We start from the raw sequence: 24,609 nt of genomic DNA, 5'->3' as shown, positions 1-24,609 counted from the left end.
AATGACACTAAAAAGTCAATAATTTGTACATGCATAATAGCCGCATATAGAAGTATGTTCAGTAAGTGCTGAATTAACTGAACACCAGGGCTTGGCTTTCTTCAGGGCAAGGAATGTATGGCTCCACACACCTGTATCCCAACATTTTCCAGATTCATCTTCACAAACTCCCAAGTATACAAGCTACAGATTCCACTTTAACAGAGCAGCCCATCAATGCTATTACCAATGAAGTTAATTGAGTCTGAGACATGCATATATGGGTAATACAATGTATGCATAATTTGAAAAAAATAATGTGAGAGAATGTGTTGGGTCAGGTGAGGCATTGTGAAGATCTAATATTTCTGGCAAACCCAGGAGGATAGGAAAGCATGGAGTCAATACAAGTTCACCTATCCTGGTACAGTACAGGTTTACCTTGATAAAAACCAACACCCCTCTCCAGCCCTCCGGAGCTAAAATAAAACCCCCAGGACAAAACAAAAACAATTATTTTTGTTTGAGTTATGGCCCACTCTAGTGTCTACCTTCTCTCCGAAGACAATATTTTCAGCCTTGGCCACAAAAAGTAAAATAAGGCCATACTGGTGTAGGGTCTCATTCAAGTCTATTGGTAATAGGTGTAACGACGCAGACCTCTTTGCATAAGTAGTAAACTCTGGAGTGGGCTGCAAATGAGGTGCAGTTTAGCTCAGGAGGGCTTGTGGGGATGACATATCTGTACTTTTGGCAAAACCTCAAACTGTTAAATGTACACTTGAAATACATATTTGTTTACAATTCTACCTGCTAAAGTATTAGTAATTCTATTCAGCCAGTCCTATGGTTTTACACACACTTTTTACCCTGCCCAGCCAAACAGGAAACATATGTAGTTACCAATTAAGTCATTCATCTTCCTGGTTCAGTAATACAACTTTTGGTGTTGTCTCTCCATCTCCAGCCATTTCTCTGGGCAGGGAATCTAAATCATTACCCGTCTAGTGAGTATAAGCTGACTCTGGAAGCAGCAGACTATCCAGCAGAGATGTGTGTATTGCCAGAATGCCTGGACAAAATTCTAAACTTGCTGCAGGTAAACAAGCAAATATTTATTGAAATTAAGGATTTCATTTTTTACCACATCAACATTATTCCTGTAAAGTCTGTACAGCAGATTCAATTTATTTACTGTTTGCAGCTCTGTAACACTGTAAAATGTAGTCTTTTTACAGATTTTATGATATATGTGAACGTGATCAATTTAAACAATGGGTCACCTTAAAAGTGTAGCCTGGACAGTAGACATATGTGGCACTTACCTTACATACGTAACAGTGCAGCCCTGGAACTCAGAAATCTCAGTGGACATCATAATGCAAAACATTCCCCATCTCACTGTCCAAAATGTAAAGTATAAAGGCAAAACTCTTTTTAGATTTGTGACCCTGTTCACAATAGTGCAGTTTGTCATGTATCTGCACAACAAGAGAAATCACAGTAAAGTGGTTGTAAAGTCACTGAGCCCAATTACTGGTATCCCATTTGTTTTATCAAGATATACAGTACTGTGTCTGTTTCTTTTTAAATTATGCGCAAAATATCTTATTTCACAGAGCCACTGTGTGGTCATGTGACCTGCTGGTGCTCTCCTTCTCTTATCTAAGGACTACAGAGGGAGGGGCTGAGATTCTCCTCTGACAGTCACTGGGCGGTCACATGATTGAATAGAGACACGGTGTTAAGAAGGTATTTAGCCTCATAATTTAAAATGCAAGTCCATCCTAACACTAAAATCCCTGCATCTACAGACATCCACAATCTAACACTACCCTATCCTGTAAAGAAGAAATCAGTATACATACCTTTTTTTTTTTAAGCCGATCCAACCCGATCCCATACTGAGCTGTCAGCCGCGGCTTCGCTGGGGAGGCGGGTGCAGAGGACACAGCCGACAACTGAAGCCCCATAGTAAGTCTATGGATGACGTCACTCCCCATTCATTTTACAGCTATTGTCAGCCGTGTCCTCTAAAGAGCTTCCACTGCTGGAGACCGGGTTGGATCGGTTAGTGTTAGATCGTCGATTTCTGTAGATGCAGGGATTTTACTGCTAGGGTGGAAGAAAAACACAGACACTGCACTGTATATCTTGCTATACCAGTAATTATGCTCAGTGACTTTACAGCCACAGTGTAATATTGGCAGGAGGAGAGGAGCAGGGAGATGGCAACTCATACAGACTAAGCTGACAGGCAGGGAGGGAGGTGGAGAGACGTAGGCAAATTAATTGACCATGGTATCATGGATCAGCAGCCATGATTACTGTGGTCAGCAAACCCATAGGGACACAGGAACAGGAAGGATCAACCAGGTATTTTACAGCATAGAATGGGACAAAATTACACTGCAGAAGCACTATGCTGCTTATCGTGTTTTAAAAGAACAGGATTTGTTTTTTATCACTTTAAGCTGGGTACAGCTGTCCTTTCGACAGAAGCTGGCCTAAGCCCTGCCATAACACAATAGCATAGCAGGAGATATCCCAGCACTAAAATTGCTTGTTTAGTACAGCGATCTGAACTAAAGTTGTGTACCAGGCATTAGTCTCTCTGGTGCCTGTTCGCATCAATTCAACCTGGTTTCGTCCGATTTTTTTAAAGATGCAGATGCTTTTGTGTTTTTTGGCCCCATAGACTTCAATGTAAGCACATGAAATATGCAGGCACAGACGTTTGGTGCATTTTTGTCTCCTGCAGCAACAAGAAAAAACCCCCCAAAAAAAACACATGTATAAAAAACATGAATGAATGCATGTACAAACATGCTACACAAAGCAACAACAAAAAAGCATGATTATGCTGCAGCAAGCTAAGAGATTCACTCTCTCCCTTATGGTCTTGAAAAGCAGTTCTGCCAGGAATGAAAGTAGGAGAAACATCCACAACTTTGGGTTGCCCCAATTGTATGACAGCAGTTTTTGACATTATATTGACTTTAAAATGGATGACTGGAAAGAGGAGTGAGGAATAGGGCAAGGGTAGAACCATGGGCTGTCTGACAATTGTACAAGGGGTCTTCTAAAGGTTTCCACACTTTTATGCTTTCGTTGGAAACAGTGAGGGCGGCAGAAGTAGTAATTGGTTGTGTCGGAGAGTGTCATGTGACTAGTCTGACTGGCAAGCCAGCTGAGCTTGCAGTTTAGTATAAGAGTTGTCACATTGTGGTGAAGATGGCTGCAAAACTTAAAAAAAAATACAAATTTACGGAAACATTTTGAAGAACCCTTGTATATTAGCACATTTTTGGTTTCTGGGTTTTCAGGTAGCTTGGTAGGCTACAACAGTACACATGTGGGCACCACCACAGGTTTCTTTCAAAGTCTGCAACCCCATTAGCACTTTTTAGGAGGTCACATGTTCACTTCTATGTAAATAATGTTATCAGTGTTGAGGTTTTTTTTTTCTTTTCTCTGTATAATTGTAAATATATGTACTTTGGGGCAGCCATATGTGTAATTATATATGAACATTTGTGTAATACATGATGCCTGTGATTCATTACTTACCTTTCCCTTTCTGGCACCGAGTACTGAGAAATATGCACACTTCCATTGCAGACCTCCAGAAAATACTAGTTGTCTAGCGGTTTCTGGTACCAACACCAAGTTGCAAACCTGGAACAAGCATGCAGTAGACCAGGTTACTTAGAACTTCTGGTTTGTGCATTTGCTCTGGGTTTGACTAAAAACTACCAAGTCCATTTGGTCAGTATAGCAGCCAGGCAGCTCACATTTTCAGAAGGTAAGGCAGCTTTTATAATTTCATTTGTAAAAGGTTCCTGTAAGGCAGTTTATTCCACCTTTTTGCCTGACATACAAGGGCCACTAAAAGTAAACCACAGCTTACCGTTAGATTCCATGGGGTTTCAGATATGTTTTCTTCTGTCTAATATCTGAATTCAGGATCGCATGCTATTCTAAGGGAATGATACCCAAGTTTCACGGTTTCAGAACCAAGAAGGAAATGGTAGCTTCCAAAAAAAATGATGGCTATGAAAAATAAAAAAATGCTTTCAATATACAATATCTCACAAAAATGAGTACACCCCTCACATTTTTGTAAATATTTTATCTTTTCATGTGACAACACTGAAGAAATGACACTTTGCTACAATGTAAAGTAGTGAGTGTACAGCTTGTATAACAGTGTCAATTTGCTGTCCCTTAAAATAACTCAACACAGCTATTAACCACTTCTGGACCGGAAGGATTTGCCCCCTTAATGACCAGGTCATATTTTGCGATTCAGCACTGCGTTATTTCAACGGACAATTGCGTGGTCGTGCGACACTGTTCCCAAAAAAAATTAATGTCCCCACAAATAGAGTTTTCTTTTGGTGGTATTTGATCACCTGTGCGATTTTTATTTTTTGCGCTATAAAGAAAAAAAAGAGCGACAATTCTGAAAAAAAAAAATCAAAATGTAACATTTTAGGCCAATTTGTTTTCTGCTACATATTTTTGATAAAAAAAATAAATAAGAATCGCAATAAGCATATTTTGATTGGTTTGTGCAAAAGTTATCACGTCTACTAACTACAGGAAAAATTTGTCATTTTTTGCGGGACAGCAACATTGCGGCGGACAGATCGGACCTCTGACTGACATTTTTGGGGGGACCAGTAACATTACTACAGTAATCAGTGCTAAAAATATGCCCTGTTACTGTAATAATGACACTGGCAGGGAAGGGGTTAACATTGTGTGTGATCAAAGGGTTAAATGTGAGCCTAAGGGAGTGATTCTAACTGTGGGGGGCGTGGCTTGTGAAATAATCATAGAGAAGGATCACAGGGGGCTCTATGATCATTCCAGGGAGAACGGTCAACTGTGTTTACAACAGCTGCAGTCCTACTCTCTCAGTGGGAAACGATCGCGGGTGTCAGGCGGCTCCCTGCACGCAACCGACGTATACCTACGGTGGTTTGTGCAGGAGCGGCTGCCTGCCGCAGTATAACTGCGGCGGGCGGGCGTAAAGTGGTTAATGTCTAAACCACTGGCAACAAAAGTGAAAATGTCCAAATTGGGACCAAAGTGTCAATATTTTGTGTGACCACCATTATTTTCCAGCACTGTCTTAACCCTCTTGGGCATGGAGTTCATAAGAGCTTCACAGGTTGCCACTGGAGTCCTATTCCACTCCTTGTGGATGTTAGAGGCCTTGCGCTCCTCCACCCTCCTTTTGAGGATGCCCCACGGATGCTCAATAGGGTTTAGGTCTGGAGACCTGCTTGGCCAGTCCAACACCTTTACCCTCAGCTTCTTGAGCAAGGCAGAGGTCGTTGTGGAGGAGTGTTTGGGGTCATTATGTTGGAATACTCTCCTGCAGGGGGGGCGTGGCCGGCTACCGGATGTAACAGCAGCGCGGCTAGGGAGCTCCGTCCTCACTGCCCAGATCCTTCTATGATCCTTGCGGACCCCGACAAGACACTTACCTGCCACGACCACCATTCCTCTCCTTATCCTCCAGGGCATGGTGAAAATCGGCCATGCTGGGCAGACGGCACCAGGTTTCAAGCCGCCGGCCTTCCCGCCTGCTCCATGCCAAGATGGCGCCGGCCTGCTGCATGTCCTGGGGACTCCGGCCACACGCACCTCCACACCGGCGGCTCTCCTTCACACCGAGGGGGACAGTGAACCACCTGGGTCTTCTGACACGTCAGCCACTGTGAGTAACCTGCTCTCCCCCCCACTGGGCTTCCCCACTCCTTCGGAGCCAGATGCTCCTACTGAAAGGCCTGAGCCCACCCTGTCTGCTATTATGGACGCTATTCAACATTGTTAGGCATCCCTCACTACCCAGATTGATTCTGTGCGGATGGACCTGTCTTTTTTGAAGCAAGATGTTCATAATCTCCGCCATAGGGTAGGGAATGCTGAGCAACGCATTAGTGATATAAAAGATGCCCACCATCCTATGCAAGCTACTGTGTCAGATTTACAGAGAGGCCATGTTGTTACCACTGAGAAGCTCACTGATATGGAGGATCACCTGTGGCAAAACAATTTACCTTTCTTAGGATTCCCTGAGGGGTCTGAGGGCAAAGCTACTGAATCTTTTATGGAACAATGGCTTACTGACACTTTTGGGGCTAACATTTTCTCCCCATTATTCACCATTGAAAGGGCGCATAGGGTGCCGCTACACCCCCTACCACCAGGGGCGCCGCCTCGTCCTATTCTTATCAAGCTCCTTCATTTTCAGGACAGGGAAGCTGTGCTTCGGGCCTCCAGGGACAAGGGCCGCATCCTCTACAATAGTGATGTTATCTCCATCTTCCCTGATTTTTCTGCTGCTACCCAGAAGCAAAGGGCCTCATTTCTTGCAGTTAAGAAAAGGCTGCGTGACCTGCAACTTCCCTACAGTATGCTTCATACTGCCCATTTATGGATCATCTACCAGGGAATACTCCCCTGCGGCCCAGCCTCCAAAGGGAGAGGATCATACGCTGCTTCAGTATGTCACAGTACATGTTGGCATTCATGGTTCCCTTAATCAACTGTAGCTCCCAGCACTCATGCAGCCCCAGACCAAGACACTCCCACCACCATGCTTGACTGTAGGCAAGACACACTTGTCTTTGTTCTCCTCACCCATTTGCTGCCACACACGCTTGACACCATCTGAACCAAAAAAGTTAATTTTGGTCTCATCAGACCAAAGGACATGGTTCCAGTGATCCATGTCCTTAGTCTGCTTGTCTTCAGCAAACTGTTTGTGGGCTTTCTTGTGCATCATCTTTAGAAGAGATTTCCTCCTGGGATGACAGCCATGCGGACCAATTTGATGCAGTGTGTGGCGTATGGTTTGAGCACCGACAGGCTGACCCCCCCTATCCCTTCAACCTCTGCAGCAATGCTGGCAGCACTCTTACGTCTATTTCCCAAAGACAATCTCTGGATAGGACGCTAAGCATGTGCACTCAACTTCTTTGGTTGACCATGGTGAGGCCTGTTCTGAGTGGAACCTGTCTGTTAGACTGCTGTATGGTGATGGCCACCGTGCTGCAGCTCAGATTCAGGGCCCCGGCAATCTTCCTATAGCCTAGGCCAGTGATGGTGAACCTTGACACCCCAGATGTTTTGGAATAACATTTCCCATGATGCTCAACTATACTGCAGAGTGCATGAGCATCATGGAAAATGTAGTTCCAAAACATCTGGAGTGCCAAGATTCACCATCAATGGCCTAGGCCATCTTTATATAGAGCAACAATTCTTATTTTCAGATCCTCAGAGTGTTCTTTACGATGATGAACTTCCAGTGATCAGCATCAGAGAGTGAGAGCGATAACACCAAATTTAACACACCTGCTCCCCATTCACACCTGAGACCTTGTAATACTAACAAGTCTCATGACATCGGGGAAAGAAAATGGCTAATTGGGCTCTATTTGGACATTTTCACTTAGGGGTGTACTCACTTTTGTTGCCAGCAGTTCATTGAAATAATTTATTTTGAGGGGATAGCAAATTTACACTGTTATACAAGCTGTACACTCACTACTTTATATTGTAGCAAAGTGTAATTTCTTCAGTGTTGTCACATGAAAAGATATAATAAAATATTTACAAAAATGTGAGGGGTGTACTAATTTTTGTGAGATACTGTACATATAAAATAAGTTAAAATCTGAAAGGCCCTTTAAGTACACAACTTGTACTGAAATGTACTAGACCCACATACCCATCTGCTTACATTAAGCACTAGTCTCATGAATATTCCCACAGGATAAACAAAAATTGAACCTATGGTATACATAGAAATCTTACATTATGAAGATCAGTTCCTGAGCACATGCAATCTGGGGACCCAACTGCTTTCCAGATCGATTTCATTAGTGGAAACATCACATGAAAGTTGGATAAGGGTGATTTTGGGGATGCAGAGTTTAATGAAAGAGGATTATTTTCTGTAATGTGAAAGTGGGTACAGCTTGACATCAATCTCCTAAAATGCACCTGGAAGTGAGCTGCCTAGTCTGCACGTCTTTGGCTATGTTGTGGGGCCACCCATGAGATTTTTGGTGTTTTTGTGTGAAGTAATGTAAACAGACATTATTCATTCCCAAGCATTATGAACGCTTTTTTTTTTTTTCTTGGAACAGTTATGCAGCATATTTACCTGCATTATAAAATGATTTTCAAACACTGCCGCTGTGCAAGTTTATTTCCAGTGGTGTCACTGTGCTGTGTAGTCTATAGTGAGTGACCTTTGTTCGCAGCATGTTTTTTCTGCTGCCACCTAGATTAGAAGTTATATAATATAGAACAGTTTATTCCAGATTGAATATGCTGATTATTTTTAGCATGTGGTTCTTTTAATTCCAATGATAGCCAGATTTTCAGTAAGGGTTAGAATAAACCACAACATTTTGCTGCAGGACATGATCACTTTCTATTCTATATTGTGTGTGATAAATTAATGATGAATTAACAAATTTAGCCCCTTCATGCCTAAGGGTAAAACAAATTTAAATGCCTAAGCACAATTTTGCAACGTGTTCGCAAAACTTTACATGTCATCGCAACTACTTTGTTCATCCAGGTAGAATATACCTTGTTTTTTTCAGGACAAATGGGGCTTTCATTTGGTGGTAAATGGTAATAAATATCTACTGATTTTTTTTTATCAAAAGAAAACTGTCCTTAACCACTTTACCACTAGAGCATTTTGCTGTCTTACGTCTGGGCCACTTTTTGCGATTCGGCGCTGTGCGACTTTAACTGACAATTGCGCGGTCGTGCGACGCCGTACCCAAACTAAATTGACGTCCTTTTTTCCCACAAACAGAGCTTTCTTTTGGTGGTATTTGATCACCTGTGCGATTTTTACTTTTTGCGCTATAAACAAAAAAAGAGCGTTTATTTTGAAAAAATAATATTTTTAACATTTTTTTATATGAAATTCCCCCCAAAAAAGATGTAAAAACCAATTTTTTTTAAAATTTTTGGCCAATTTGTTTTCTGCTACCCATGTTTGGTAAAAAAAAAAATCGCAATAAGCGTATTTTGATTGGTTTGCGCAAAAGTTATTGCGTTTACTATTGCGTTTACTGAGATTTATGTCATTTTTGGTGTTTTTTTTTTTTAACGAGTAATGGCGGCGATCTGCGATTTTTTTTGCGGGACTGCGACATTGCGGCGGACAGATCGGACCCTTGACTGACATTTTTGACACTTTTGGGGGTACCAGTGACATTACTGCAGTAATCAGTCCTATAAATATGCACTGTTACTGTAAAAATGACACTGGCAGGGAAGGGGTTAATTTTATTGGAGAGGGAGGGGTTAATGTATGCCTGGTGCTTACTGACGTGTGGGGGGGAGGTGACTGTGTGAGACAGGGACAGATCGGATGTCCAGCTATGCTGAACACTCCGATCTGTCACTCCCTGTCACTGAGGAGATCCGCCCGCTTGTGTTTACACAGGCGGGCGGATCTCCACACTAGATCCCCGACGATCAGGGCAGAGCAGCGGCGATCGCCGCTGCTCCTCCCCTGGCCCGACTCCCTCTGTGAATGAAAACAGCGGGAGCGCGCCTCCGGCGGCGCGCGAGTGCCGCCTACAGGGGAGGAGTCTGGCGACGTAGGTCTACGTCGTCAGACGGGATGGTGCCACTTTGCCGCAGTACTATTCAAGTACTCAGTGGTAAAAGAGTAAAAAAAAAAATATAAATAAAAAAAGTTTTTTTATTTAATTTAGCTGTATATTTTTTGTTACTACCATAACCTACCACCAAAAGGACAACCCAAAATAAATTCTTCTGCCCTGAACAATCGTAGTGATACCACGTATGTGTAGGTCAGTTGTTGTATGTTGTAAATAGTGCACATTTTGCTTTTTTTTTTTATCCTACCTAAAACACTGACGCCAATATAAAAAAATGCGTTCTAATAAAAAAAAAAAAACGGGCGGGCTTTACAGTGACTGATCACAGTGCTAGCCAATCAGAGGCTAGTACAGCGATTAAGTGACCCAGGAACCGGGACCCAATGATTAGCACGGAAAAACCGGGGCTCCCACTGAGACCCTGGGCTCTGTGCTGGGAGTGCGCGTGTAATGTGCTCCCAACACAAAGACAGATACGCATATATATGGCCCCACAGAAAAAAGCCCAGTCCAGTGGAGCTGCATATATACTATACATACTGTCGGCATGAAGGGTTTAAAATAATGTACTCTAAAATATGTCCTGCTTTTGCATTGACTTACAAATTTGTACAGTGCATAATATGTATAAAATCATCAAAACATTTTTGATCCAAAAAGCAAAAACAAACGAGAAATGCACAATTTTATATGCATTAAAAAGACCATCATTAAAGTTTAAATTATAACTTTTAATAACCTGAAACAACTGAGACAGAACATTGAAAGATACAGTGTTAATCATGCACATTCACAAAATAAAAGACAAACAACACTGCAATAAAAATAAATTACAAAGGATAGAACGGAAAATCCAGTGCCAAGATCTTCAAATCTTTGTTTAGTTGCTTAATAGGACTGAAAACATGAGAACTATACATTAGCAACAAAACATTAAAAAAAAAAAAAAAAACCTGAGGCATGAACACCACAAAATACTAGAAACAACTTCATTCATGCAGCACCACAGTTGACAATTACAGCAGCAATGAGTCAATGGCTGCAACATATTGTATCATATCCCTTTCCACTGATGCTGCAGTATAAAAAGAAAAAAATATACACAAAAAAAAAAACACATCATGAAACAGTCTATTAAAACATGTGTTCTATTATGGCTTCTAGAGTGAAAAAAAAAAAAAAATCTGCACCAAACAATTAAAAAATCTGTACCTAATATTTACATACGAAGGGCAAAGAATCTTTACAAAGTAAGCCAAAAAGATACAAAGACAGTGAATGAACCTCTTCCGGTGTAAAAATAAAGAAAAAAAAAAATGACAATCTCATATTTCTCAGTGCATACAGTAGTAAAGCATAGTGCAAGCTTCCAAACCAACTAAAAAACAGGAATAGGGTTCACATTAGTCAAATATAATCATTAAGCATCATACTTTAAAAATATTAACTCATGCAGACAGAGAAGTAGCACACTCAACACAACCACAAGAGTTTTCAGTAAGCCACAGAAGATAAATTAACCTAGAGGACAAGTGAAGTTCTACTCGGAAAGTGACACACAAGCTGGACATGGAGGAATGGGGTTGAACAACGTAAAATCAGTCCAGTCATAGGTGGTATTTACTTATTTAAATGAGAATCAAGTCTGCAAATAAGCAACGTGGCTTTTTCTGACACAGATACATTACATCAATATTCATTAGTATGTTCATATTTACCAACCTTCAAACCATGTAAAATATACTAAAAAATCTAAAAAGAATTTGACGGATCTAGGTGTAATTAAAAAAACAAAATATCCACAAATAAAATGATTTACGAAAGCTGGTGAAAACGGTTTAAATTAAATTTAGTAATCAAACTCCAATTTAAACAATCTATTTATGAGACACTTAATTGGCACCAGCAGAATTATAATAGGTAATTCGATCTTAGGAAATACAAACACATTTCAATAATTATATAAATGTGTAATGCTTTTTTAAAACTATTTAAAGCTATTTACTAAAACTATCAAATTAAAAATTTAAATGTATCTTGTATTTTTTCCCTTTATAGAAGCACAAGCATCATCAAATTAGCTTTCTATAGACATAACCTCTCAGGCAAGCATATATATTTATATATATATAAAAAAATCACCTATCGATTTTCAAATAAATTTAGTCAATATAATATCAAGTATTCCCATCATATTTATAAATGTTTGAAAATATTAATCAAAGTCCCAGGAATTAAATAGGCAAAGAACTAAAGGTTTGTGTTTGGATGAATGCTTTAGTAGCTAAGTTAGGAAATAAATGTAGTGCTAATTGAAGGTTAATGGAGCGGTATTACCATAAATACATGGTAATTCATTTGCAAAGAATAGCGGAGATTTTGACAATTCTCAGTTTAAATAAAAACATTTTTAAAAATATAAAACAAAATCAGGATAACTGAAAATTATAATTTTAAATTCTGTTGGAGAACAACAGGTAAGTTCTGCAGAATGCTAACCAACGCAAACAATTTTCCAGAATATGCAGGCACTTTATCTTAAATATAATCCAGTGTATTTAATCTGGGTTTTTAGAGAGAAAGGGATCACTTGGACTAACTGCATACAACTCAATGGAGTATTTAATGTTCACTCCACTAAATATTTTTCAAAGTTTTGAAATATTCCCTTAAGCTAATCGACAGTTGCACGAATAACTGGCTATGCATAAATATTTTACCAGCAAATGTGGGAACATTAAGGAGGCAATTTTGGTTAGCAATATTATGGGAATTAGGAAGTGTGACTCTTGGTGCACAGGACAAATCGGTGTGGACTTGTACAGAATGCGTGATAGGAGGTCATGACAATGAAAATCAGTTCTCAGCAAGTGCTCAGAACGGCATAAAAGACGGTACCTTTCAAAATCAAAGTTAAAATCACCAAAATCTTCAGTAAAAATAACTTTTTTTTTTTTTTTTTAGTAGTGGATGTTGATAGGCTAAAATAAAGAACTTTTTTTTTTTTTTTACAAAAGATTATGGTGTTTTTTACTTCTTAATATTTTGTACAGAGCGCCAATACAACAGTGCAGGAGTTTACAAATGTGTAACAATACTTGATTATTTTGGCCAAGATGCATACAGATCAAAAGAATTGAGAGGATGGGTCTGAAGAGAAGTAGAGGGGGTTGTGAGCATTATGTTTGAAAGATTAGTTCTGAAGGCCTGAAAAAAAATGTCAGTGAAGCAGTAGCTGTTTCAGTAGATGGCTGAAATAGGGAGGACAGTCATGCTCTGGGCACTTTGATAATATGTGCTACATTTCGGTAATCAAGTCTCTTATGCCATCTTCTACTGCACTTGCTGAGATGCAGTTTTTTAATATCTGTACAATCCACCTCTTAAAGGTGTTGACCACCTCTTAAAGGTGTCGGGCAGTGTGGTATTAGGGGTGCCTGGGATGATTCGGCAGTCATCTGATAGGTGCAGGCAACTCTACGAACCTGTATAGTATTGCTGTAGTCAGTTGAATAGGTTTTTACATGCAACAGGTTTAAAACTTCCACCCCCTCCTTTGTTTTCGGTATCTCTCAGTCTTGACACCACCATCATTTGAAGTTCCCAATTGCATGTAAAAACCTATTCAACTGACTACAGCAATACTATACAGGTTCGTAGAGTTGCCTGCACCTATCATATGACTGCCGAATCATCCCAGGCACCCCTAATACCACACTGCTCTATTGAAAATATCAACACTTGCTATTCTAAGGCCAGCCCACCCCCTCCTACACTGATAGGTAGCCTGTTCCAGCATGAAATTGTGATCGTGAAAGGGTAGTCATGTATGTATGTAATGGCACTTCTCGGTTCCCGCTGACTACTACTCTAAAAGTTTATTAGGGTTTTACTTTTATTTTGAAAGTCTGAGCTGAGCAGCTATATAAACTATGCATATCAATGATAAATGTATTAGAAAACTTTTTTAAGCAATTCATTTTAGTTTTAAATATACGATTATCCTGAACTAGAGTGGAACTTCAATTTCCCAAATCAAGTAAAAACTTTTTAATTTTTACATTTCCTGGTTTCATGCCTAGGCACATGCCATCATACATCCCAGGGATCTTCAGGGGGTAGGACATGGAGGGGTTTTCTCACCTACAGTATCTCACAAAAGTGAGTACACCCCTCACATTTTTGTAAATATTACATCTTTTCATGTGACAACACTGAAGACATGACACTTTGCTACAATGTAGTAGTGAATGTACAGCTTGGGTAACAGTGTAAATTTGCTGTCCCCTCAAAATAACCGCTGGCAAAAAAGTGAGTACACTCCTAGCAAAAAATGTCCAAATTAGGCCCAAAGTGTCAATATTGTGTGGCTGCCATTATTTTCTAGCACTGCCTTAACCCTCTTGGGGATGGAGTTCACCAGAGTTTCACAGGTTGCCACTGGAGTCTTCTTCCTCTCCTCCATGACAGAGCTGGCGGATATCAGAGACCTTTCACTTCTCCACTTTCCATTTGAGGATGCCCCACAGATGCTCAATAGGGTTTAGGTCTGGAGGCGGTCTTGGCCAGTCCATCACCTTTACCCTCAGCTTCCTTAGGTCGTTATGTTGGAATACTACCCTGCTGCCCAGTCTCTGAAGGAAGGGGATCATGCTCTGCTTCAGTATGTCACAGTACATATTGGCATTCATGGTTTTCTCAATGAACTGTAGCTCCCCAGTGCCAGCATCACTCATGCAGCCCCATACCATGACACTCCCACCACCATGCTTGACTGTAGGTAAGACACACTTGTCTTTGTACTCCTCACCTGGTTGCCCCCACACATGCTCGACACCATTTGAACCAAATAAGTTTATCCTAGTTTCATCAGACCATAGGACATGGTTCCAGTAATCCATGTCCTTAGTCTGTTTATCTTCAGCAAACTGTTTGTGGGCTTTCTTTTGCATCATCTTAAGAAGAGAATTCCTTCTTGGACAACAGCCATGCAGACCAATGTGATGCAGTGTGCAGCTTATGGTCTGAGCACTGACAAGCTGACCCCCCCCCTCTGCAGCAATGATGGTAGCATTCATACATCTATTTACCAAAGACAACCTCTGGAGATGAAGTACTCAACTTCTATGGTCGACCATGGCGAGGCCTGTTCTGAGTAGAACCAACCTGTCCGGTCTTGGCCACTGTGCTGCAGCTCAGTTTCAGGGTCTTGCCAATCTTCTTATAGCCTAGGCCATCTTTATGTAGAGCAACAATTCTTTTTTCAGATCCTCAGAGTTCTTTCACTTAGAGGGTCCAAGACGACCTCTGCCTTGCTAAAGAAGCTGAGGGTAAAGGTGATGGACTGGCCAAGCAGGTCTCCAGACCTAAACCCTATTGAGCATCTGTGGGGCATCCTTAAACAGAAGGTGGAGGAGCGCAAGGTCTCTAACATCCACCAGCTCCATGATGTCGTCATGAAGGAGTGGAAGAGGAATCCAGTGGCAACCTGTGAAGCTCTGGTGAACTCCATGCCCAAGAGGGTTAAGACAGTGCTGGAAAATAATGGTGGCCACATAAAATATTGACACGTTGGGCCCTATTTGGACATTTTGCCAGCGGTTTAGACATTAATTGCTGTGTGTTGCTTTTTTTTTTGAGGGAACAGCAAATTTACACTGTTATACAAGCTGTACACTCACTACTTTACTTTGTAGCAAAGTTTCATATCTTCAGTGTTGTCACATGAAAATATATAATTAAATATTAACTAAAATGTGAAGAATGTACTCACTTTTGTGAGATACTGTAAGTACACTCTCCTGCATGCATGAGTTAAGGGAAGATGGATTCCCAGAAGTAAATGCTAGATAAATAATTTACCCTTACTCAAGATGGTCAGAGGCAAGAAATGCTAGGGGGGTGTTTTCAAAGTGATTTTTCAACAAAATAAAGCATAGAGACATGGATGGATGGTGGAGTTTGCTTTGAATATTAAAAATGAATGAAATAGTGTTTTTGAATGCAATGACGATCCGCTTTAAATACGCCCATACAAACCGTGCAGGTTGTCATTTTTTCTTTTCAATGCATTTCCAAGGGCATTTTGCAATGCTGCAGAATTCAAGGCCAAGAGAAACTACTTTGCTCAAATAGGGTCTATTCACACAGGCTATTGTAAACAATCTAAATTTCTATTAAACGATGTTGCATTTTACCAGCCTGCATACACTGACACATATGAAGTCATGTAGGCTATAAAGTGACCAGCAAAAAAAAAATGTCTGTACATAGAAGAGAAAATCAGAGAGCTATGGGACCATAGCAAGCAATGCTAACAAGAGAGTGTACCTGTGAATAATGCCTGATCCTCCTATGGATGATACAGTTCGTATCGGTAATATCAAGGGCGAGCCTGAAGCTGCTAAAGGCACATCATACATGGGAGGGAAGGAGAAAGAAGAAACAGAGAAAACGTCAGGAAGCAAAGAACCGCAAATGACAAGCACGATTCCAGAAAAGCAAAGCGACTGCTAGTTACTCCATCAAATGAAGCCATACATGGAAAGAATGGGAAGCATATAATTATAAATATCAATTTATAAATTATATAAACTCGTTCATAAAGGAGTTTTTTTTCTTCATGTAAACTTTTCCTCACGATAATAGTGCAAAGAAGAAAGCAGGGATATTTTAGATCTTGACTAATACAGATTCATTTGTACAGAACGTACAAAATCACTGTAAGCAGTAAGGTTTTTCTTTTTTATTGTAAGGTGTATCAACTCAAAGATTCACTGACGAATATAAAAATCTTGACTTAGTTTGCTAACCACTATGTGCAGAACACAAAACAAGTCTTCAATTTACACAATAAGATGATCAAGTGCAGTTGAATGATTTAGAAAGTGACACACAATTTCTCCTATTTAAGACATCAAGGAAGTCAACAATTTTAACTAAATAAAATCAGGAAAAAAAAAAAAAGTGTTAACAGAAACGCATCAACGCTTGCATCTTGAAATACACAAGCAAGCAGGAGGGCAGCATTCAAATTTTTACTCCACAAGATAAACAGAACAGCATGAATAAGGCTGAAGGTGTAAAATGTCACAGATAATAAAAACAAGTGCCCTTCCAGCAAATGAACGGAGCCCTCAAACTCTGGTTCCATATTTTCCTTCTTAGTTTTGAACAATACATGTATTACTGCTCTTTAGGTCTTGAAAGACTCTAGCAGTCAAAAAAACTCATCGACTTCTTTGGCAAACTCATTTATTAAAATAGTTTGACACGTAACCCTCCAGAACGACGTAAACAGCAGTCCTGTAGCTTAGCACGCCTTATGGTTTTGTGTTCTCGAACTCTAGTTGGATTTCCCAGCTGGCACATCAGTCCTGTAGAATGATGCTCTTTGATGGTGTGGATGTAGTAAACTTGCTGGTTACTAAGGCAGCAAGAGATCCTTTACTAATTAATACTGAAACACCTTCCTGGCTAAGCCAAGGCTTATAGCAAGTATTAGTCTTTAAGCCTAAACTAATTTTTATGGTTGCTTGAATATCAACAACTTGTTCTATGTTGATTCTATTTTTTTTTTTTATTTAATTGTAGACAGTTTTCACCACAGATCTTTTGGAACCTAAATAGTAACTTTGATATTTCGCGAGCCTCCTCCAGTGCACAGATGTTTCACCATTCCTCTGGCTTCTGTTTTGTGGTGTCATATGCTCTAATCACTTCAGATTGTGAGACAATGCCATTTTCATCTTGGGAGAAAGCATAACCATCTGTGGAACAAAAAATGAGGAATTAATAACTATCAGGATTTTACTAAATTATATTACAATGCAAACTATTTTTTTGTTCTTATCCATTCTTAGAATATTTAAAATTAATAAAAAATTGGAACCACGGTCAAAAAGACCCCTGAGGAAGATTCACATTGAAACGCGTAGGGTCTCCAGCACCATACCTCAGGTTCCTCCATGTTGGACTAGTCACTTATTATCTGATATTGCAAAAGAGTCTTTAATGTTTTTTAATCATTTCTCAATTGTGCAATATCCTGCCCATTGCCAATTTTGTATATATTGTCTACACAATAAAATATTTTTCTTTTTTATATATATCTGAGTTAATACCCGTCCAGGGGGGTCTTTTCCTTGTATATGCTTTCCATTAGCTAAGGGATGAGGGTCAAACTAACTCGGCACCTTCTTCAACATATCCAACCTCCACACCCCTTTTGCTTATCAGGGTTTTACTAAATTGGCCATTGAACCTATTTGGGTAACATAAAACAGTAAGGGTGCTAAAATGTTGAAACCCATCAGAACTCATTTATAATTCCTGGTTTTGGCTGTTTCTGAAGATGGTGGCAATGGCAGTCCTCAGGAACTTCCAAAGGTGAATGTTATCTATACTTGCAAGCAATTGGATAGATGTATATTAGGTAACATTGTATTCAAAACAATTGTTTTACATATTTTTTTTTTTTTTTTTTAAAGACATGAGCAAAACTGACTTGTTAACGGTCGCTGATGACCTTCTTGGGAAAAGTAAAATAGGTTTAAAAAATGGATTTTTGTAAGATCTTACCGTAAAATCCTTTTCTCTTAAGCTCATTGACAGACGTAGTCTTCTTGATTCTCAAGAGCTGGGTTATGTTGTCTCCGCAGGAGTAGGACTAGGCAGAAAGACAAAACGTTCTGGCTCCACCTTAGGGGCAGTCCCTGAGGGCATATCCTCCCTCTCTCTGCTACAGGGAATCAGTTCTGTTTTAAAGCAGTACAGAGAATTTAACCCAACCCAACTCAATGATAGAGGGGCGGGTACTACGTCTGTCAATGAGCTTAAGAGAAAAGGATTTTACGGTAAGATCTTACAAAAATCCATTTTTCTCTATCGCTCATTGACAGACGTAGTCTTCTTGATTCTCAAGAGCTGGGACATCCAGAAGCAGTGCCACAAAATGAGGGGTGGGATTGACAGAATCAAAATCCAATCTAGAAGGCCCAACCGGAGCCAACCAGAAGTATCAAAGGACTCATCGAGTAAACAGATGAGACCTACCCCACAAATCCTCGAGGTAGACCAACAGTCTCCTCAAACAGTGGCCTGCAGGAACCTTGCAGCCAGAAGAGGCATCTGACGATGCCATCACATAAACCTTATACAATATTGTAAAGGTATGAACCGACTACTAAACAGTCGCCTTGAAAACCTGAACCACTGACGCCTGATGGCGGAAGGTCCAGGAAACTCTAAGCGCCCGAGTAGAATGCGCCTTAACAGGGAACGGGGGATCCCGACCCTTAGATAAAATAAGCCTATACCACCGTCTGTCTGATCCATCTAAGGATGGTCGCAGCAGAACAGGCAACCCCTTCTTAGGGCCATCCGTGATCACAAACAGTGAATCCGTCTTACAAATTGAATCCGTAGTATTCAAGTATATCCTGATCGCCCGAACTACATCCAAGGAATGCCATGCAAATTCTCGAGGATGATTGGGCTAAGGACATAGGAAGGACAATACACTGTCCTTATTCAATGAAACTTTGAAACCACCTTAGAAGGAAGGATGGATTCGGATGAAGAACAACCTTATCCCTATGAACCACCAGATCTGGGGAACAATAGTATAATGCAGCCAGTTCTGACGCCCTGCGTGCAGAAGTGATAGCCACCAAGAAGACCACCTTCTGGGATAAAGTAGGCAAGGGAATCTCCCTGATATTTTCAAAGGGAGGTGTCTGAAGAACCGACAGCACCAAATTAAGATCCCAGGATGGTAACGGCGCGTGCACTGGCAGAGCCAGGTGTCGCACCCCCTGGATGAAATTCCGCACCAAGGAATGAGTAGACAAAAGCTTCTGAAAGAAGATAGCAAATGCTGAAACCAGACCCTTGATAACACTCAAGGCCAGCTTCTGCTCAACTCCCTGTTGCAGAAAGCCAATATTCGGACTACCGAATAAAGATGTAGATGGAACCCAAGGGATTCACATCACACAATATAAGACTTCCATGTACGATGATAATCTTTCTGGAAGTCGCTTTCCTTGTTTTAACTAGAGTAGGAATAACTGAAGCTGACAATCCCTTGTCCTTCAGCACCTGGGTCTCAATATCCAGGCCGTTTAAAACCAGCAATCGTAAAGCAGGATGGAAGATCGGTCCCTGAGACAGTAGATCCTCCCTGAGAGGAAGTCTCCACGGGACGTCCGCCATCAGTCTGACCAAGTCGGCGTAACAAGCTCGACGAGGCCAGTCCGGAGATGCCAGGATTACTGGAATTCCTTCCTCCTCTATCTTGCGAAGAAGTCTTGGCAGTAACCCAAGAGGAGGGAAGGCATACATTAGCTCGTATTGCCCCCACGGGGCGATCAGTGTGTCTGCGGTTTCTGCTAGAGGATCGCGGGAGCGAGCCACGAATCTCTGAACTTTCCTGTTGAATCGAGATGCCAACAGATCCATATCCGGGGTGCCCCATCGTAGGCACAACTGGTGGAAAACGTCTGGATGGAGGGACCATTCCCCCTGATCCAGAGTCTGACGGCTGAGATAATCTGCCTGCCAATTCTCCACCCCCGGAATGAACACCGCAGAGATTGCTGGAACAAATCGTTCCGCCCAGCGAAGAATGCAAGCCACTTCTTTGGCCGCTCGGACACTCTTGGTGCCCCCCTGGTGATTGACATAAGCCACGGCCGTGGCGTTGTCCGACTGGATCCGAACCGGGCTGCCCTGGAGCTGCTCGGTCCAGTGAATCAGACAAAGTCTGATCGCTCTCAGTTTCAATACATTTATCGGTAACCTGGATTCTTCCGGGGACCAAAGTCCCTGGACAGATAACTGACCGAGAATTCCTCCCCATCCGGATAGACTGGCATCCGTGGTCACTGTCGTCCAATATATTGGCAGAAATGACTTTCCCTGGCTGAGCATCGGAGACCGAAGCCACCAGACCAGAGACTCTCTGGTCTGTTTGCTCAATCGGATCTGATTGTCCAGGGATTCCGGATTCCGATTCCATCTGAGAGGAATCTCTTGCTGAAGAATTCGGGTATGGGACTGGGCAAATGGGACTGCTTCGAAGGAAGCCACCATCAACCCCAGACCCCTCATGCAAGTCCGAAGGGAAGACCAGCTGTTGGTGGACTGCTGATTGAATCTTTCGGAGTTTCCCTACCGGAAGAAAAAACTCTTGTCCTGACTGTGTCTAGAATTAGACCCAGATATTCGAGCCTCTGGGTGGGAACCAGAAATGACTTTTGCTGGTTCACCAGCCACCCGAATTCCTGTAAAGAAATCATAGTAATTTCTATGTTTTGTAGTAAGGTCTGAGGAGACTCTGCATGAAGCAGAAGATCGTCTAGGTAACCTAGAATCGATATGCCTCTTTGGCGCAGAAGTGCCAACATTGGGGCCAACACCTTCGTGAAGACCCGCGGAGCCGTGGCGAGACCGAGAGGTAACGCCACAAACTGATAGTGGTTCTCTTCTACGGAAAAACGTAGAAACCGCTGATGTCCTGCGAAAATGGGAATGTGAAGATATGCGTCCTAGATGTCTATGGACGCTAGGACATCCCCTGGATGCAGAAAGGCTGCTACTGTGCGAATGGACTCCATTCTGAATCTTCTTATGTAGACAAAAGAATTGAGTGCCCTTAAGTCCAGAATTGGACGCACTTTGCCCTCTTTCCTGAGTATTGTAAATAGGTTTGAATAAAAACCCCTGAAAGCGTTCTGTCCAAGGAACGTGGACTACCACTCCTTGTTGTAGTAAATCTGTGACTGCTCTCCACAGATCGTCTAAACGATCCGGGGATAGTCGGCTAGTGGAAGGGAAGAATCGCGCCGGTGGGAGAGATCGAAGCTCGATCTTGTACCCTGACCTTATGACTTCGCAAACCCATCTGTCCGGGATTCTGGAAAGCCATGGATCTGGGAACCGGCGAAGACGTCCCCCCACCCCAGTTATGGGTGGGGGGCGCACCTTCAGGCTTTGGACGGTTATCTTCAGGTCTAGAGGGGGCGGGCTTTTGCTTGCCCGACCAACGACCCCTGACGCCTCCTGCAGGAGCTTTGGAGGACTTAATTTTTTCACCCGCGGGACGAGAAAAACCTCTTGTGAGCAGAAAAAGAAGGCCCTCGTCTTTGACGAGTTCCTTTACCTTTAAAATTTTGCGGTAAAAAGGTGCTCTTTCCACCCGTGAGATCCTTAATGATCTCATCTAAGTTGGCTCCAAATAGACGCTCTCCTAAAAAGGGGAAATTAGCCATGCTTTTTTGGAACCTTGGTCGGCTAACCAACCTTTTAGCCACAGTGTACGCTTGAGAACCACCGCTGAGACAGATGCTCGCGCCAATAATGAAGTGGCGTCTAACGCCGCATCACACACAAACTGTAACCCCTGTATCATCTGTTCCAACAAATCTGATACCGCCTGAGGGACCTCTTCTAGGTCCCGGCGTAACCACTTGGTCCATACAGTTACAGCCTGCGAAACCAGACCAATAGCAATTATTGGTCTGAAAGCTGATCCAATCAAGGTAAACATGGTGCGAGACATAGCTTCTATCTTGCGATCCACTGGATCTTTAAAAGACGGAGCGTCTTCTAGAGGAATAACCGTGGCTTTATTAAATCTAGCAATTGGTGAATCCACCACAGGTGGTTCTGTCCATTTCTTAATGAGGGTTTCCTCAAACGGATAACGCCTGTTAATGCGTTTAGAAATAGTAGAAATGCGTTTTGGCAGACTCCATTCTTCTTTGATTGGATTGCCAAAACATTTGGGCAATGGAAAAAACCTTCGCCACTAGATGCGTTTTTAGTCCCAAAAGGGATTTCAGTTTCAGCTATTTCTGACGGAATACCCTGTAATCTTAAGGTCTCTTGAACAGATACCATGAGTGCGTTTACCAACGCTTCCTCTCTGGCTATGGCTGATGCCGAAACATCCTCCTCACTGTCTGAAAAAGACAGTACACGAGACACCAATACCAGATGAAGTACCTGCAACTGCAGAAATAGGCTCAGAGTCTGAATCCGAGGTTTCAGATAATAAGGGGTTAGGCGGGGGTCGCTTACTTGCGCCCTGTCCCTGACAAGCCACTTCCACCCGGGACACAAGCTTCCATAATAGCGGACAATGATTTAATCGTCAGTGGGGTGCTGGAGGATCCCGCAGACCCCTCGAGGGGATCCGGAGGAGATACATGAGTGGCAGGGTCCATGATAATTCAGGACACCTTTGCCAGAAAACACAAAAAAACTTTTTTTTTTTTTTTTTAAATAAAAAATACCTCTTTTTTTTTTTTTTAATTTTTTTTTTTTTTTTTTTTTTTTATGTGTCTCCCCCTAGCGCAATAGCGCCCCTCAGAGTACCTGCTTCTCGATCCCACAGAGAGAGAGAGGGACCCCCAAGGCTCACCAACCGATGCAGTGAAGTTTCCAACCAACTGCAGTCAGCGTCTGTCTTTACAGACTGGAAGGAGCTGTTGCTTTTTCCCGGGTAGAAGGACGTGGCTCCGCCCCCTGTGTACGCCTTCCGGCGTTCCCAGCTCTCCACGAGGTAGCTGGGCTCATGAAACATGGCCGCCCCAACATCCAGCCCGTCGCCCGGCCCCGCATACTTACTTGAATGTGTCGCGGCCGACCAAGCGCAATGCAATGGTCTGCGCGCGCTCGTAGGCCGGCTGGGGTGACCACTAGTGTCGCCCAGTCCGGCGTTTTTTGCTTGAAGATCTCACAGGAAAAACACTGGAGAAAAAACTACCTAAAAAATATTTCTTCTAAAGAAAAAATCTTGCCAGGACCAAAAAGTTCCCAGCAAGGAGCTTAGGTCCTTACTCCTGACTAGACAGAAAAAAAATGATTCCCTGTAGCAGAGAGAGGGAGGATATGCCCTCAGGGACTGCCCCTAAGGTGGAGCCAGAACGTTTTGTCTTTCTGCCTAGTCCTACTCCTGCGGAGACAACATAACCCAGCTCTTGAGAATCAAGAAGACTACGTCTGTCAATGAGCGATAGAGAAAGATAGGTTCACCTTTTGTAACATGTTAAAGCCATATTCAGGGTGTAACATGTAACAGATGCACCTGCCCCAGGTCTGACAGCTAGTGGGGCATTTTCTCCCTCCCGCTAGCTGTCACAATCTACAAAAACGTGGCTGGGCGGGAACACTACAAGGTCCGTGAGCCTTTTGCGGCTGTCAGCTTGTAGTTCCCAATGAACTACCACAGAGCTGTTGAGTGCTGTAGTAGTTCATTTAGTCTTCCTGTCACAGTGTAACTGCCTGGCCATATCAGAGGTACGGCTAGACAGCTACACAGTCTGTAGGCAATCAACAGATCGTGGGTGCAATGCTTTACAGGCCCATTTCAAAAAAATATATAAATTCATATTTTTTTAGCTGCAAAAAATGCATTCATTATTTTTTCGTAAAGAAGACTCCTCCCCTGTAGGCGGCGCTCCCGCTGTTTTCATTCACAGCGGGAGTCGGGCCAGGGGAGGAGCGGCGGCGATCGCCGCTGCTCTTCCCCGATCGTCGGGGAATCTAGTTTGGAGATCCGCCCGCCTGTGTAAACAGAGCGGGCGGATCTCCTAAGTGACAGGGAGTCACAGATCGGAGTGTTCAGCATAGCTGAACATCCAATCTGTCCCTGAATCACTCAGTCACCTCCCCCCACACACTTCAGTAAGCACCAGGCATACATTAACCCCTCCCTCTCCAATAAAATTAACCCCTTCCCTGCCAGTGTCATTTTTACAGTAACAGTGCATATATATAGCACGGATTACTGCAGTAATGTCACTGGTAACCCCAAAAGTGTCAAAAATGTCAGTCAAGGGTCCGATCTGTCCGCTGCAATGTCGCAGTTCCGCAAAAAAAAAAAATCGCAGATCGCCGAGATTACTCGTAAAAAAAAAAAAAAAAAACACCAAAAATGACAAAAATC

General features: G+C 42.2%; 1 protein-coding gene across 4 annotated transcripts in view; it reads right to left on the bottom strand.

Moving 5' to 3' along the window:
• Positions 1–16,386: 16,386 nt before the first annotated feature.
• The window catches only part of ATP8A1 (ATPase phospholipid transporting 8A1), a 473,872-nt gene continuing 465,649 nt past the window's right edge, over positions 16,387–24,609 (bottom strand). For all 4 annotated transcript variants that reach the window (XM_082272128.1, XM_082272127.1, XM_082272129.1 and 1 more), the window contains one exon: positions 16,387–17,425. In XM_082272128.1, coding sequence (XP_082128254.1) covers positions 17,328–17,425 — 98 coding nt within the window. In that variant the 3' untranslated portion in view covers positions 16,387–17,327. The remainder of the gene's footprint in view (positions 17,426–24,609) is intronic.

Source organism: Pelophylax lessonae, assembly GCF_965119305.1.
Source record: "Pelophylax lessonae genome assembly, chromosome: 1".
Taxonomy (NCBI): Eukaryota; Metazoa; Chordata; class Amphibia; order Anura; family Ranidae; genus Pelophylax; species Pelophylax lessonae.
Note: the sequence above shows the minus strand (reverse complement) of the source record. Positions and strands in the feature narration are given on the sequence as shown.